This window comes from Psammomys obesus, unplaced genomic scaffold, assembly GCF_907164565.1.
Source record: "Psammomys obesus unplaced genomic scaffold, mPsaObe1.curated_primary_1811, whole genome shotgun sequence".
Classification (NCBI taxonomy): Eukaryota; Metazoa; Chordata; class Mammalia; order Rodentia; family Muridae; genus Psammomys; species Psammomys obesus.
Window position 1 is genome coordinate 598,512 of NW_026594322.1, and position 14,983 is coordinate 613,494.

The 14,983-nt window shown below is 38.8% G+C and overlaps 1 protein-coding gene across 1 annotated transcript in view; it reads right to left on the reverse strand.

Moving 5' to 3' along the window:
- The window catches only part of Ube2r2 (ubiquitin conjugating enzyme E2 R2), a 54,375-nt gene that overhangs the window by 10,745 nt on the left and 28,647 nt on the right, over positions 1–14,983 (reverse strand). The window contains exon 2 of the mRNA XM_055618593.1: positions 10,456–10,542. Coding sequence (XP_055474568.1) covers positions 10,456–10,542 — 87 coding nt within the window. The remainder of the gene's footprint in view (positions 1–10,455; positions 10,543–14,983) is intronic.

The window sequence follows — 14,983 nt, forward strand, 5'->3', positions numbered from 1 at the left end:
AGCACTCAGGAGGCAAAGGCAAGCTGATCTTGAGTTTGAGGCCAGCCTGGTCTACAGAGAAATCCTGTCTTGAAAAACAAAACACAGCTTGGTCTACAGACTGAGCTCTAGGACACTCAAGGCTAACAGAGAAAAACTTAAAAGAAAAACAAAACACTTCTTTGTATATGTGTGTGAATATATATATGCATTAGCCTGTGTGTGGAAATCAGAGTGGTCATCATGTGATTTCCTCAACTGCTTTCTATCTTATTTTTTGAGCAGTGAGATATTCAACTACACTGCTTAACTAGAAATCACCAGGGATCCTCCTGTATCTGCCTACACAGCACTGGAATTACAGATGTGCACGACACTGTCACACTTAGCTTTTTATAACGGTACTGCAGATATGAACCCATCTCCTCACGTTTGCACAGCATTAACTGAGGCATATCCCTAGCGCAAAACATCTTTAAAAAAAATTATGTTTTGTGTAAATTTTTGGTTTTTAATTTCTTAAATTATGTGTATGTCCTGGAAGGTGTGGAGGGAGGGGATACTGAACTTGGGATGTATAATATGAGAGAAGAATAGAAAAAGGGGTTTTTTGATGTGCATGTCTGTATATCTTAGTTAGGGTTACTATTGCTGTGATGAAACACCACGGCCAAAAGCAACCTGGGGAGAAAAGGGCTTATTTGGCTCATACTTTCATATCACTGTTCATCACTGAAGGAAGTCAGGACAGGAACTCAAACCGGGCAGGAACCTGGAGGCAGGAGCTGGTGTGGAGGCCATGGAGGAGTGCTTGCTCCTCATGACTTGCTCAGGCTGCTTTCTCATAAAGCCAAAGGACCATGAGTCAATGGGTGGGACCATTCACAACGGTCTGGGCCCTCTCCCAATAAACACCAGTTAAGAAAAGAGGGGGAAGTGAGAGGAAATTGTGAAAAAGAAAACTTTCTAAAAATTCATTCACTGAAACATTGCAAGTAAAGTAACCCATCAGGAGACTTAATATTGGGGATTAAACAACAAGATTGAAGAATTGGTAAATTATGATATCAACTAAAAAAATCAGAACATGCAAGACCTTGGGAACATCACTAATGGACCAAACCTAAGAATCTCTGCTATTCAAGAGGCAACTAAGATATAGACTAAAAGTCCAAAAAGGCCTCAACTCTACACAAAGAACTAAGGAATGCTGAGAGCAAGAGAATACTCACACCGATTGGTTATCCCATACCAAATGGTCAGCCCTAAAAACATTCACATATGTAACACTATACAGACTGAGCAGGTTGTATTTATGTATTTAGGAATGTATATGTATACATATATATGTATACATATATATGTATGTAATGGTAGTTATTGAAAAGAGACCATGAAACTGAAAGAGAAGGAGGCGGGTATATGGGAAGAGCTGTGGAGGGAGGAAAGTCAAAGGGAAAATGTTGTAACTATGTTATCATTTCACACATACACTTTTAAAAATATGTAACACAACTAACTTTTTTTTAAATTTATTTACTTATTTATTATTTATACAGTATTCTGCCTGCATGTGTGCCAGATCTCATTATAAATGGTTGTGAGTCACCATGTGCTTGTTGGGAATTGAACTCAGGACCTTTGGTAGAACAGCCAGTGTTCTTAACCTCTGAGTCATCTCTCCAGCCCACTTTTTTTTTTTTTTTTTTTTTTTTTTTTTTGGTGGGGCAGGGTTATATGTAGACCTGGGTGGACTGGAGCTTGCTATGCATAACAGACTGGCTTCAAATTCACATATATCTATCTGCCTGTCTCTGCTTACCAAGTACTGGGATTAAAGGTGTGAACCACCATGTCCAGCAATCAAATCTTTAAAAACTAGATAGATATAGATGGGTAGATAGACAGACAGACAGATAGATAGCTTTTTCACAGGACCCAAGCTCAGTTCTCAGCACCTATGTCAGGCAGCTCACAACCATTTGTAGCTCCAGTTCTAGGGGATCTTACATCATCTTTGTCTTCTGCAGACACTCATACACATGTATTTTTTTTTTTTTAAGATTTCATTTTTATTTGTATGTGCTCTGCCTTCATGTACATCTGTGCAATTTCCACAGAGGCCATAACAGAGTGTATGTAAGAGTGACATACAGGTGGCTGTGAGCTGCTATGTGGGTGCTGGGAACTGAATACAGGTCCTCTGAACCACCAAGATCTTTCCAGCCCCAGAAATAACTTTAACTGGTCAAAACCTGTGGCTGAGGCAGTTCTAAGTTCTGATAAGAAAGCTACTGTGCTGCTTTGTTAGATGGGCATGATGCCCATCTGTCAGGCTGGCCAAGATAACTATAATTACACCCGCAGACTAAACCACTATCAGCTTCGGTCAGTCAGAAAATCTCGTTTTTGTTGTGGACAATGATTAGCTTTTGCAAAGGCTAGTCAAAATGCAGAGAACAAGTGAGAAGTGACAGCTCAGCCACAAACAGAACATCTATGTCACCCTCCTCACAGCTCAAAAACATCACAGAAAGGCTGTAAGAGACTGTGGACTGCTGACTTCTGGACACGACATGGCAGGTGCTCTCTTGAACTCACAGCAGCTATGAATTCCTTTGTAAACCCTGTACAAGATTATCCTGTCACTAAAAGGGGAGGACTCATAAGGCCCCACCTTTCCTTGAGGATTTACAGTTAACAGTTGCTGGGGAAGAAAATACAGTTTCTTCAATGCTCAAGTATTGGCAGCACTAATAAGGTGCCTAGGCTCTGGTATGCTACCATATGCAACTCATTCACAAAAATAATAATAACAAGGTAGAAAGAAGATCAGCTGGGAAGAGGAAAAAGAATTAGTAAAAAAGAATTAGAAAAATAACAGAAGTGGGTCAGCAAAGGGTGGGGTGATGGAGGACTGGAAGTAGAACTCAGTACTGGCATGTCCCCAACACCACAAAAAACCCCAGTGGTTCTTGGTACATTCACAGTACTGTGTGATTAACATTTCTAGTGGCTGCCAAGTTCTATCATACCAGTTTAAACGACTTGGTGATTTTCCTCCATTCCTTTATCTACCCAGCCTTGGGGTTAATACCTTATATATTCTGGGCCTTTATTTTAAATGTAACCATGCAATATATACAACCCTTCCTCCGGCTTCATTCATTTAGCTGAATGTCTCAGGGCTGCCTCTACTTCGTAGCAGGTGCTTGGAAATTACCCCATGCATGAATGTGGTGAAGTAGCACTCTAGTTTCTGATGGGTGACACTGGTGTGTGAACAGTGCTGCTGGCCATACTGGTTTGCTTGCCCTCATTAAGTATTTGCTTCTTGCCCCTTAGACTGGAATTATGTGGGGTTAGTTGTGAGGCCTGGGTTTCTTTCAAAGAACTTTTTTCTAAAGCACATGCACCATTTTGTGAGTTCCCAGCAATGTGTGGCATCCAGTTTCTTCACAGTCTTACTAATTCTTTTTTCCTGCCTCAGCCTCCTGAGTACACACTTGTGGATAATCCTGGCTATTTTTTCAATTAGATTAATCCTCTTATTACTCAGGTTTTGAAGTTCTTTAAAGAGCTTTACAAACCAAGCTTGGCCTCAAACACAGGAATCCTCTTGCCTCTGCCTTGAGAATATTTATGAGCAGCAGTTTTTGAGTAATTTTTATGATTGTTCTTTGTGGAAATACCAATTATTAATGAGACTATTACTTTCATCTTGTGCTCATTTTTATGTCAACTTGAAAGAGGAAACCTTAACTGAGAAAAATGCCTCTACCAAATTATCTGTGGACAAGTCTCTTAGCATTTTTGTGACTACTGATTGATGTGGACGTGGGGTTTAGAGTGGTGCCATCCCTGGGCAGGTGGTCCTGAGTTGTATAAGAAAGCAGGCTGAGCAATCCATGAGATATAACCTAGAAAGCTAACTTTCTCAATGGCCTCTGTATCAGTTCTTACCTTGGCTTTCCTCAATAGATAGCGATCAAGAATATGCAAGCCAAATAAACCTTTTCCTTTGAAGTTGTGGTGTTTTATCTCCATAACAGAAACCATAGCCAAGACAACACTTGGTGTCATCTGTCAGGCTTACTGATTCTAACTAGACATCATAGCTCCCACCTACAATCCTAGTTCTTGTGAAGATGAGGAAGGAAGATTGTGTTGGGTAAGAGCCTATTTCTGGTACCTACAAATGCTCTCAATTCTTCATCATGGTAGTACAAAACTCTCTTGGTAACAACAGTCTTATACTATGTTTTTAAGTTTTTTTTTGCCACGTTGTTTTGGCCTTCTAGGTCTCTTATTTCTTTATAAATTTTATAGACATCTTGTTGATGACTGCAAAAACAAAGAAAGAGAGATTTTGATAGGGGATTGTTTATGGGTCACATAAGCCAAATACTATCTTTAGTTGGTAAAGGACTTGCTGCCCAAGCATGAGAATTTCAATTCAAGCCCCAGGATGCACATAACAAGCTGTGTGTCTCCAGGTGGTGATGATGCATACCTTTAATCCCAGCACCTGATCTACAGAGCGAGTTCCAGGACAGCAAACAATGTCTGAGTTCCCTGTCTCAAACAAAGAAAACAGCTAAGTGTCCTGTGTGAAATAATAAACTAAAAAATATAGAAAGGGAAAGAAAAAAAGATAGAAAGAGAGAGAGAGAGAAAGCAAGCAAGCTATTTAGTGAGTGTTATGGGAGCACTTGTAATTCCAGTGCAGGGCATGGAGAAAGGTGGATCCCTAGGACAAACTCACCACCCACCCTTAACTAGTTGGCAATCCTTAAGTCCCACACAGAAAGGTAAGGAGGACAGCTTCTGCCAAACAATGCCTGAAGGTCTCTCCTGGCTTTCCATGTATGCACGTGCACACACATAGGGATACGAAACACAGATGCTTTTATTAGCGTATATACATGTATAAAATAATGGGTTTGGCCTAACATTTTCACATACAGAGATAGCCTATTTAGATCATATTCACCCTCTCATAACCTCTCTTCTTTCTTTTTCCCTACTGCTGGTACTCTTCCTATTTCCAACAGTCCCCATTCTGCTTTTATGTCTGCCTCTCTCATTTGTTTGTTTCTATTTTTAAGATCTGGATTTGTAGCCAGGTGCGGTGGCACTCGTCACAGCACTCCAGGAGGTAGAGGCAGGCAGATCTCTGAGTTTGAGGCCAACCTGGTCTACAAAGTGAGTCCAGGACAGCCAAGGCTATACAGAGAAACACTGTCTCAAAAAACAAAACAAAAAAAGATCGGACTGTAAGAAAGAAAATATAGTATCTGTCTGAATCTGGCTAATTTTGTCTAAATTTGCTATTTCTGCTCATTTTCTCACAAATGACAGGAATTTATTCTTTTTGGCTGGATATTCTACTGTGAGTATATACCCTCTCTTTTCCCTGTATATGTTTTTGTGCTTTGTTTGTTTTAGAACAGGGTCTTACAACATAGTCCCAGCTACCCTAGATCTCTTTAAGTAGATCAAATGGCCTCTTCTCAGAGATATGCCTGCCTCTACCTCCAGAGGGCACAGTGAGTTTAAATGTATGCACTGGGTGTGACCTGGAACTGGTGTTGACCTGCCAGCCTCTGCTCTGCTTCCCACATGCCCTTAGGAGTGACAGAAAGCCCTGTGTGGCCTGGGAACTTGCTAAGCCCAGGACACCCTCACACTTGCAGTCCTCCCAATCCCACTTCCGCTAAAAGTTGTGATTATGTCCAATTTATGTGGAGTTGGCAATTAATAAGCATCTAAACTGATTAACCTGAACACGCACACACCACTCCCCCAAACCATGTTTCTTTGTGTAGCCCTAAGTGTCCTGGAACTTTCTTTGTAGAGCAGGCTGGTTTCAAACTCAGAAATCCACCTACCTCTTGAGTGCTGAGATTAAAGGGGTGTGCCACCACTGCACAACAAAAAATAATAAATAAATAAAAACATTAAAAAAGTGTATATGTATTTGAAGAATACTTTTTAAACTATTATATTTATGTCCCTTTTAATAAAACAAACAAACATATTTCTGAGCAAGCTATGATGGCAGACACCTTTAATCCCAGCACTCAGGAGTGGGAAGCAAGCAGATCTCAGTAAATTAGAAGTCAGCCTGGTTATAGAGTCGGTTCTAGGGCAGCCAAGGCTACACACAGAGAAGCCCTATCTCAACAAAACCAAAAGTAAGTTGGGTGAATGAATGAATGTAAGAAGATAAAAAAGGGGGTAGGAATGTGGCACACAAATATCACTATGGATGCTGAAAAGCAACCTTGTATGTAACTATGCATGTATGTATATATGTGTGTATATGGAAATGTACAGGTTGAGGCAGGATAATAACTTTGAAAACAACATTGAGGTTTCTATAGTGAGTGCTTTTAACAGCTAGTCTTAAAAAACAAAGAATCAGAGACTATAGAGATGGCTCAGCAATTAAGCACTGGCTGGTCTTCCAGGGGACCCTGGTTCAATTTATCAGCACATACATGGGAGCTTACAGCCACACATGAACCCAGTTCCAAGGGGCCTGACACCCCTTTCTCTGGCCTCTACAGGTACTGCACATATGTGGTTCACAGACATCCACACAGGCAAACATCCATAAACATAAAAGACAAAGACCAAAAGCTGAATGCAGTAGCTGTCACCTATAAAGTCTCAGGATCTGGAAAGCAGACACAGGCAGAGGCCACAGGATTATAGTGAGTTCAGACCAGGGCTACTGAGACCCTATCTCAATCCTACTCTCCCCAAACCAAAATAACCAAACAAAAGGAATGCATGAGAATGAGGAGTGGGTTTAAAGTGCACACCTTTAAACCCCACCACTGTGGAAGACTAAGCAGGAGAACCAAGAGCTCAGGATGCCAAGGCTACACAGAGAAATCCTGTCTTGAAGAAACAAAACAAAACAACAACAAAAATAGCCAAAGTAGGAGTATTTTGTAACCTTTCTTTAGTCTTTACATTTTACTTTATGCCTCTAAGTGCTATACCTTCATATATGTCTGTCTACCACATGTGTGCCTGATGTCTAGAAGAGGCTACTGGATCCCCTAAAATTGGATTGTGGATGGCTGTGAGTCATCATATAAATACTAGAAACTAAACCTGGATCCTCTGCAAGAGCAACAAGTGCTCTTAACCACTAAACTCTCTCTCTAGTCTCATGCAACTTTTTTTTAAAATCTAAGGTTACCAAAAAAAAGTTATTGTAAAAAGGTATCTAGGGCTGGAGAGATGGTTTAGAAGTTAAGAACACTGTCTACTCTTCCAGAGGTCCTGAGTTCAATTCCCAGCAACAATATGGTGACTCACAACCAGTTATGAGATCTGGTTCCCTCTTCTGGCTTGCAGGTGTGTACATGCAGAGAGAACGTTGCATACATAATAAATAAATAGATAGATAAATAAATAAATGAGTGAATGAATGAATGAATAAATTAATACATAAATAAATAAATAAATAAATAAATAAATAAATCTTAAAAGAGGTATCTAAATAATTTTTATTGTGCCTAAAACATTTGGTCAATGAAAACAATATATATATATATATAAACAATAACACTAAAGCTTACAATTTTAAATTTTTGCTATTTAAATTTTTGTGAGTTTAATAACAATAAGATATCGAATAATCTCTAGTTTGAAAATCATAAGGAAGGATGCAATAGTATACTCCGTGGAATAAATCCTAATGTATTATCTTTAGCTTTGTCAGTTGATTCCTAATTAGAATAAATCATTAAACTTAATATTTGGAGAAATTAAGTTCTTTAAGATAGTAGATAATTCTATCTACTATACAGAAGAAAATAACAGTTTAGTCTGACCAATTAAATGAACATAAACAATCAGAAGAAATGAGGTAGAAATGTGCTTCCATTTGTTTTACTCTCTAAACTGTGCTGCTGTTCATTTCACTACCAAACAATGGCCTCAGGATCCAAATAGAAAACATAGTGAAGGCTGGGTACCGTGTGCCACACCCAGCAAACAAGACAATGTTCAAATCCAACACTGGCAACTCCAGCATTGTAAGCAGGTGGGACAACAGGGCTCGGGAGCAGTGAGAAAAGTAGAGGAATGGAAAAGTAAACAAAAACTATTTTGCCAGTTCCAAGATCCAAATATATCCTGCCAAATTATATGTAAGTGCTATCAACACACTAAGTGCCTCGTTTGTTTTTGGCCTTTAGTTCCTGGGCTCAGCCTCTCTGTGGCTAGACTATAGGTATATGCCATGACACCAGACTCTATAAATTCAAGGGCTGGGGGAAGGTAATGAACAGTAATGTATTACTTGAGTCGTCCTATCTGTAAGGTTTGTAATCACTTATAGGAACACAATAGTGTTTATGAATCCAACAGGATTCCAGTTGTGCACTTCTGAATACACTGGAACACGTAACCAGAAAAGGTTATTTATTAAAAGGACAGTGTCAAGCTGGAGAGAAGTTAAGAGCACTGGCTACTCTTCCAATTGTCCTGAGTTCAATTTCCAGCAAGCACATGGTGGCTTACAACCATCTATAATGAGATCTGGTGCCGCCTTCTGGCCTGCAGGTGTACATGCAGACTGAACACTGTATACATAATAAATAAATCTTAAAAAAAAAAAAAAAAAAAAAAGCAAGGTCTCACTATCTAACCCTATCTAGCCTAGAACTCTCTACGTAGACCAGGCTGGCAGAGATCCGCCTGCCTCCCAAGTGCTGGGATAATGGTGTGCACCACTGTACTCCGCTACAAGCTATACTTTTTAACAGTGCTGTGCAGTATCATCACTGATGGCAAATAAATTAATTTTTTATTTAAAGATATTTTCACTTTTTATTTAAAGATTTACTTTTAATTCTGGGTATGTAGGGATAGGGTATATGCATGAGAATGGAGATGCCTGCAGAGGCTGGATCTGTAAGATCCCTGGAGCCGTAGATACAGTGAGAATGACAGGGACTCAACCTGGGTCCTCTTCAAAAGCACTCTCCACTGCCGAGTCATCTCTACAGCTCCAATTAAATTTACTTTTATTCTATAAGTTTCTCCATCTTTATTAATTTTAAAAACATGCTATTTTTAAAATAATTAGTATTACAGTAAAGTTTACATCCTTTTGGACCACTAACGATATTTACAAACTATAATCAAAGTTCAATTTATTTTATTTTATTTTAAAATCAAGGTTTCTCTTTCTGTGTAGCGCTGGCTGTCCCGGAACTGTCTTTATAGATCAGGCTAGCCCCAAACTCAGAGATCCACCTGGCTCTGCCTGGGATTAAAAGCACGTGCCACAATCTTGACTCTATCTTTTGGTTTTTTCACGTGTATATTTGCTGGTGTGTGTGGGGGGCGGGGAGATATTGAAGGTGCCATGGTATGTATCAGAGGACAACTATGAAAAGTAAGTTCTCCCCTTCTGCCATGTGGGTTCCGGAATAATTAAACTGGTTATCAGGCTTGGTGGCAGCACTTTTACTCACTGAGCCACCTTAGCAGCCCCATTACTGTTTCTGTAATATTATGATTATCTTAATTATTGCAGGAGGCTATTTCTGGAGAGGAAACCCATATCACCTTTTCATCATGTTTGCTCTATCTGGAAAAAATAAAAAATAAAAACTGTGCATGCATGTCTGGAACCCTACCTGGAAGGCTCCAAGGACTACAAGTCGGAAGACATCGAATACGCTGTGAGAGCTGTTCTCAAACAAACATAAATAAAAAGGAATAAAGATGCCTCACAGGAAAGGCAAACTGTGAAAAATAAAAAGGATGCTCTACTAGGCTAATGCACTGCTCCAGCACTGTCATGATTAAGCCCACAGTTAAGTATGTTTCATGTTTAACCAACAGTTCTACTAGAAATGCTCTCTTGAGGCACAGGCTTGCCCAACAGAAGAACCTCACCTTGGACTTACTCCAAAAGAGGTTCTCAAATGCTCTACTCTTGAAAGGAGCCAGTCCAAATGTAGTAGGATAAATACCCCCAAAAAGCTGAGTCCCTGACCATAGCTACGAAGTTAGAGGACAGGTACACAAATAAATTTCTATGACTTTACTAAACTTTTAAAATGCAAATGTTATTACATGTGCATGATAATGAGATGCAAAGGCTTACTGCTTCCATCTTTAACTGGAATATAATTACAAGACTACCCTTGATTTTAAATAATTAAACCACTGACTATAAAAGTGAAAAATGTGAACATTTCTTTGTGGTTACCACGAAACACAATTTACTGAGAAACACAAAGTATTTTATAGGTGGGTGGAGGTGTTGGTGTTGTGACTGAATCCAGATCCTTGTGCATGCTTACACCCTCCAACCCAAACTACTTTTTTTTTCATGTGTGGTGCTGATAATCAAACTCAGAGCCTTGACTGGTAAAATCCTAGTCTCTAAAGAAGTAATCTGAAAAATAAAAACCAAAGAATGTTATGAATGTCTCTTACCTCATAAATGTTGGGGTGCCACATTTTGGTCAAGAATCTGAAGGTAGGTGGTGAATATGGGTAGTCAATAGGAAATTTAATATGTGCCTGAAAAGAAGAAAAAAAAAAAAGATATGCTAATAATTGAGTTATTCATTTGCCTAATAATTCACCCTATTATATCCCAAATAAGCAAAGTTTCTTTCTAAAAAGCAGACTACTGAGAATAAGTTATTTATAGTGTCAGGGTTATTTGCATACTATTTTAGCATTTTGTCAAATAGTGATCTTTGCTAAATTACCCAAATTAACACGTTATCATTTTTATGAATAAAAATTCCACTGAGAAGAATGAAAGATAAAATATACCCAATATTGAAGGTCCTGTTCCCATGCAAAGAGTCGAACCCAGACCACTGCACACAGATGTGCACCCTACCACTAAACGAGCCCTCCTCCTCTGCTACCATTGTTTTTACAGCAAACAAAACAAAACTATTAATATGGTTTTCTAGTAAAGAATACAAAACAAAATACATTTTTCCTTTTTACTGACATCATGAAAACATTCTCCTCATTCAGAAACAACAATGCTGACATTTTGATGTAGTTTCCTTTCAGTGGTTCTTATACAACTGCCCCACCCCCCACCCCCACCCCCACATTTTTAAAAAAGCACTTGCCACCAAGCCTAGGGGCTTGAGCTTAATTCCCAAGTCTCACAGTGCCAACTCTCACACATTTTCCCAACAGTAAACAAAGTTTTTAAAATTTATTTTTAAATAAGTTTATTTTATCTATACTGAATGTTTTCTGTGCATGTATGTATGTGCACTGTCTGCACCCGGTAAATGCGGAGGTCCCAAGAAGGGTGCAAGCCTCTGAATAGATGGCTGTGAGCCACCTCATGGAAACTGGGAATCAAACCTGGGTCCTCTGCAAGAGCAACAAGTGCTCTTAACCACTAAGCCAACTCTCTAATAAGATTTTTTTTTTTTAAACTTGATAGCAGACTAGGAATGTGGCTCAGTGGTACATATTTCCCTAGCATGTATGAGGCCCTAAATTCATTTCTTAACACTGACAAAAAAAAAAAAAGAGAAACTTGATATGGGAACAGTAGAGGGGCAAAGATGAACAAGTTATTACAATGTATGTATATGAAAATGTCACAGTAAAATGCATTTATATTCACAAAAAAATTCAAAAAGGAAAATGTAACACCCCAAAACATACTGAATGTTTATTATAATTTTTGTTGTTTCGGTTTTTGGAGACAGGGTTTCTCTGTGTAGCCTTGGCTATCCTAGAACTCCCTTTATAAACCAAGCTGGCCTTGAACTCTGAGCGACCCACCTGTTTCTGCCTCCCTAACTGCTGGGATTACAGCCCACCGTGCCCAGATTAGAAAATATTCTTATGCTGGGCCAACCTGGACCACATAAGATTGTCTCAAATACATGCCAGCCTTCAGGAGATAGAGGTAGAAGACCTAGCGTTCAAGGTCACTTTCAGCTGCATAAATCTGAAGCCAGCCTGACACTACATTAGACACTACCAGAAAAATAAGTACTTGTTTTGGTAGCACATATATTAAAATTGGAATGGTGCAGAGATTAATATGGCCCGTACCCAAGGAAGACACGCAGTTCATGGAGCAGCCCATGTATAACATAAATAAGATACTCTCTAAGTGTGGTTATTATATTTGATTATATACATATACAAAGGAACCCTTTTTTGAACACAGGCTGTAGTTATGTGGCTGAAGCTAGTCCCAAACTTGTAGTCCTCCTGACCACCCATGTACTAAGTAGGATTATGGGTCCGTACCAGCACAAATGACTTCACTTCTTTCAAAAGTCATTTTCTTACCTTGGGACAATCAGGCTATTCCTTGCTCTTTTGATATGATAAATACTTTACAATATATGTTCCTGGCAAGATCTCATATTTAGAATATTAAGAAATATAAAAGATACTGGGGGCTGGAAATTAAGAGCACTGGCTGTTCTTCCAAAGGTTCTGAATTTAATCCCCAGCAACCACATGGTGGCTCACAACCATCTATAGTAAGATCTGGTGCCCTCTTGTGGCCTGCTGACTCACATGCAAGCAGAATACTGTATAAATCCAATCAATCAACCAATCAATCATTTCAAAGGGTGAGGGGCTGAAAAGACGGCTCAGTGGTTAGGAACACTGACTGCTTTTGCAGAAGACCCAGGTTCAGTTCCCAGGATGCACATGTAGGCTCACAACCATCTGTAACTCCCAACTCCAGGAGCTCTGACTCTCCTGACTTCCTCCCTGCGTGTATGTTATGCACAGACGTAACATGCAGACAAAACGTTCATACACGTAAAATAAATCTTTAAAAATCCAAAATAAGGGGCTGGAAAGATGGCTCAGAGGTTAAGAGCACTGGCTGCTCTTCCAAAGGTCCTGAGTTCAATTCCCAGAAACCACATAGCGGCTCACAACTATTTATAATCTGGTGACCTCTTCTGGTGTGCAGGTGTACATGCAGACAGAACACTGTATACATAATAAATCTTTTAAAAAAGGTTCTTTTAAAAAAATCCAAAATAAGGACCTTAGGAGCTCTATCATAAAAGTAATGAAATAATTTATAAAAATGGACTACTTCACCATTCTAAAAAATGTAATCAAAGCCAGGCAAGGTAGCACATAGATCTGTAATACTCAGGGGGCTAAGAGAGAAGGACTGACAAACTCTAGACTGACAACAGCTACATAGCAAGACACCGTCTAAAAGAGAAAAATAAATAAAAAGACCAAAAGCTTGCATCATTTTCAGAGGCTATTTACAAAAATGATGGGCCTTAGGAAAGAACATGCTTTATGGCTCAACTCAGTCTAGTCAGAAGAAAGCATTCAGGCAAACAATAGGTCTGTCAAGGACGTAAGTTTAAGATCACAGACATATATACCTCATACATACATTTGACCAAAATAATTCAGCTGAGTGGCTAGACATAAAATTGATACCAAAAGTCAACCAAAATTCTAGTAGCTAACAAAGTACCTAAAAGGGAAATTGAGAAAACCAAAATCCATTTATAACAGTATCATAAAGAATAAGATATTTAAAATAAAAACAGAAGCAAAATATTTATAGACTATGAAACAGATGACTATACTGGCACATGCCTCTACCACAAGTATTTTGGAGGTGGAAAAGAAGAATGGAAAGTTCAGAGCCTAAGATATAAAACAACATCCTGCCTAAAAAACAAACTCGGCACAGTACTGCATATTTGTAATCTCAACAATTGGGAGACTGAGGCAGGGGGATTGCCAAAGTCAAGGCCACTCTGAGCTACATAACAAAAGAGACCCTTACAAAAGAAATAAAAAACACTACAGGAACTGATCATTTTTATAATATAAGACATAACTACAAAAGCACATATAACAAAGAATATGACTGAATGAGACAGTGGAGAAATACAGTAAGTATACCAGCCTGTGCATGCATTAACAATTTGAAAAGTATACATGGAAAGAACCTCTTAGTGTGTTCAATTTTTTTTTAAGTTGAATAATATTTCTCATGCATGCCAGTGGGAAATAATGAGTACACAGCACAAATTGAACCAGGCAGAAAGAAATCCACATCAAGTGTCAACTTTACCACAGGAAGAAAGAATGAGTAGTGGTGATTGACAAACTGTCCTCTGCACCCCTAACTAGCATTACACACACACTATAGATGTTACAGACTCTGAGGCAGGAGTTATGAATGGCAACTAAAAAGAATTAGATTAACTCGAAAATAACTACAGTGGCAAGAGAGAAAGGAAGAAATCTCTAACTCTTGACAAATTATCATACCAAATAACAACAAGAACAGTTAGCATAGCCTGAAGTATACAACAGTCATTCAAATAAGAAACAAGTTTCACAATGCTTCCTTTACCAATCCATAAATTACATTCAAATAGTAACAAAGCTCAAATATGCCATATTTCAGCAAAGTGGCAGTTTCTAAGACACAGAAAACAGAGTCTCATTAAACTGGCAGAGGATTAAGTTAGACTCTGTTGCCTAACATTATCAAATTATTGAAATAATAGCTTGTTAAATGTGACAAGGTAGCTCATGTTCCTCCCTCTCTCTCTTTCTGCTTTACCACACCATCTACAAAAATCAAATCCTATATCAGACATGCAAAACAAGCAAAGGCTGGAAATCTGATGTTATGTAGATTTGTGTATTCTGATTTCAAATACATGTAAATTCAAAAATGAACAAATGAAAAGACTGCCACCGCCAACGTTTTTAACTAGAGCTGTAGAGAACAAGGGTATAGAATAGAATATATGCCTTCCCACTACATGTGAAACTGTCATTCTTCCAAAAGGTACATGCCATTTGTAACCTAATAACCGATGTCAAGAAAAGAGATGGTCATCTATCATGCACAAAGGTCCTGTGTTCTAACCCCCAGCACTGCAAAAGGCTAGGGAAATAGATGGGCATAGTGGTATATGCCTATAATCCCAGCACTCTAGAATCAGAGACA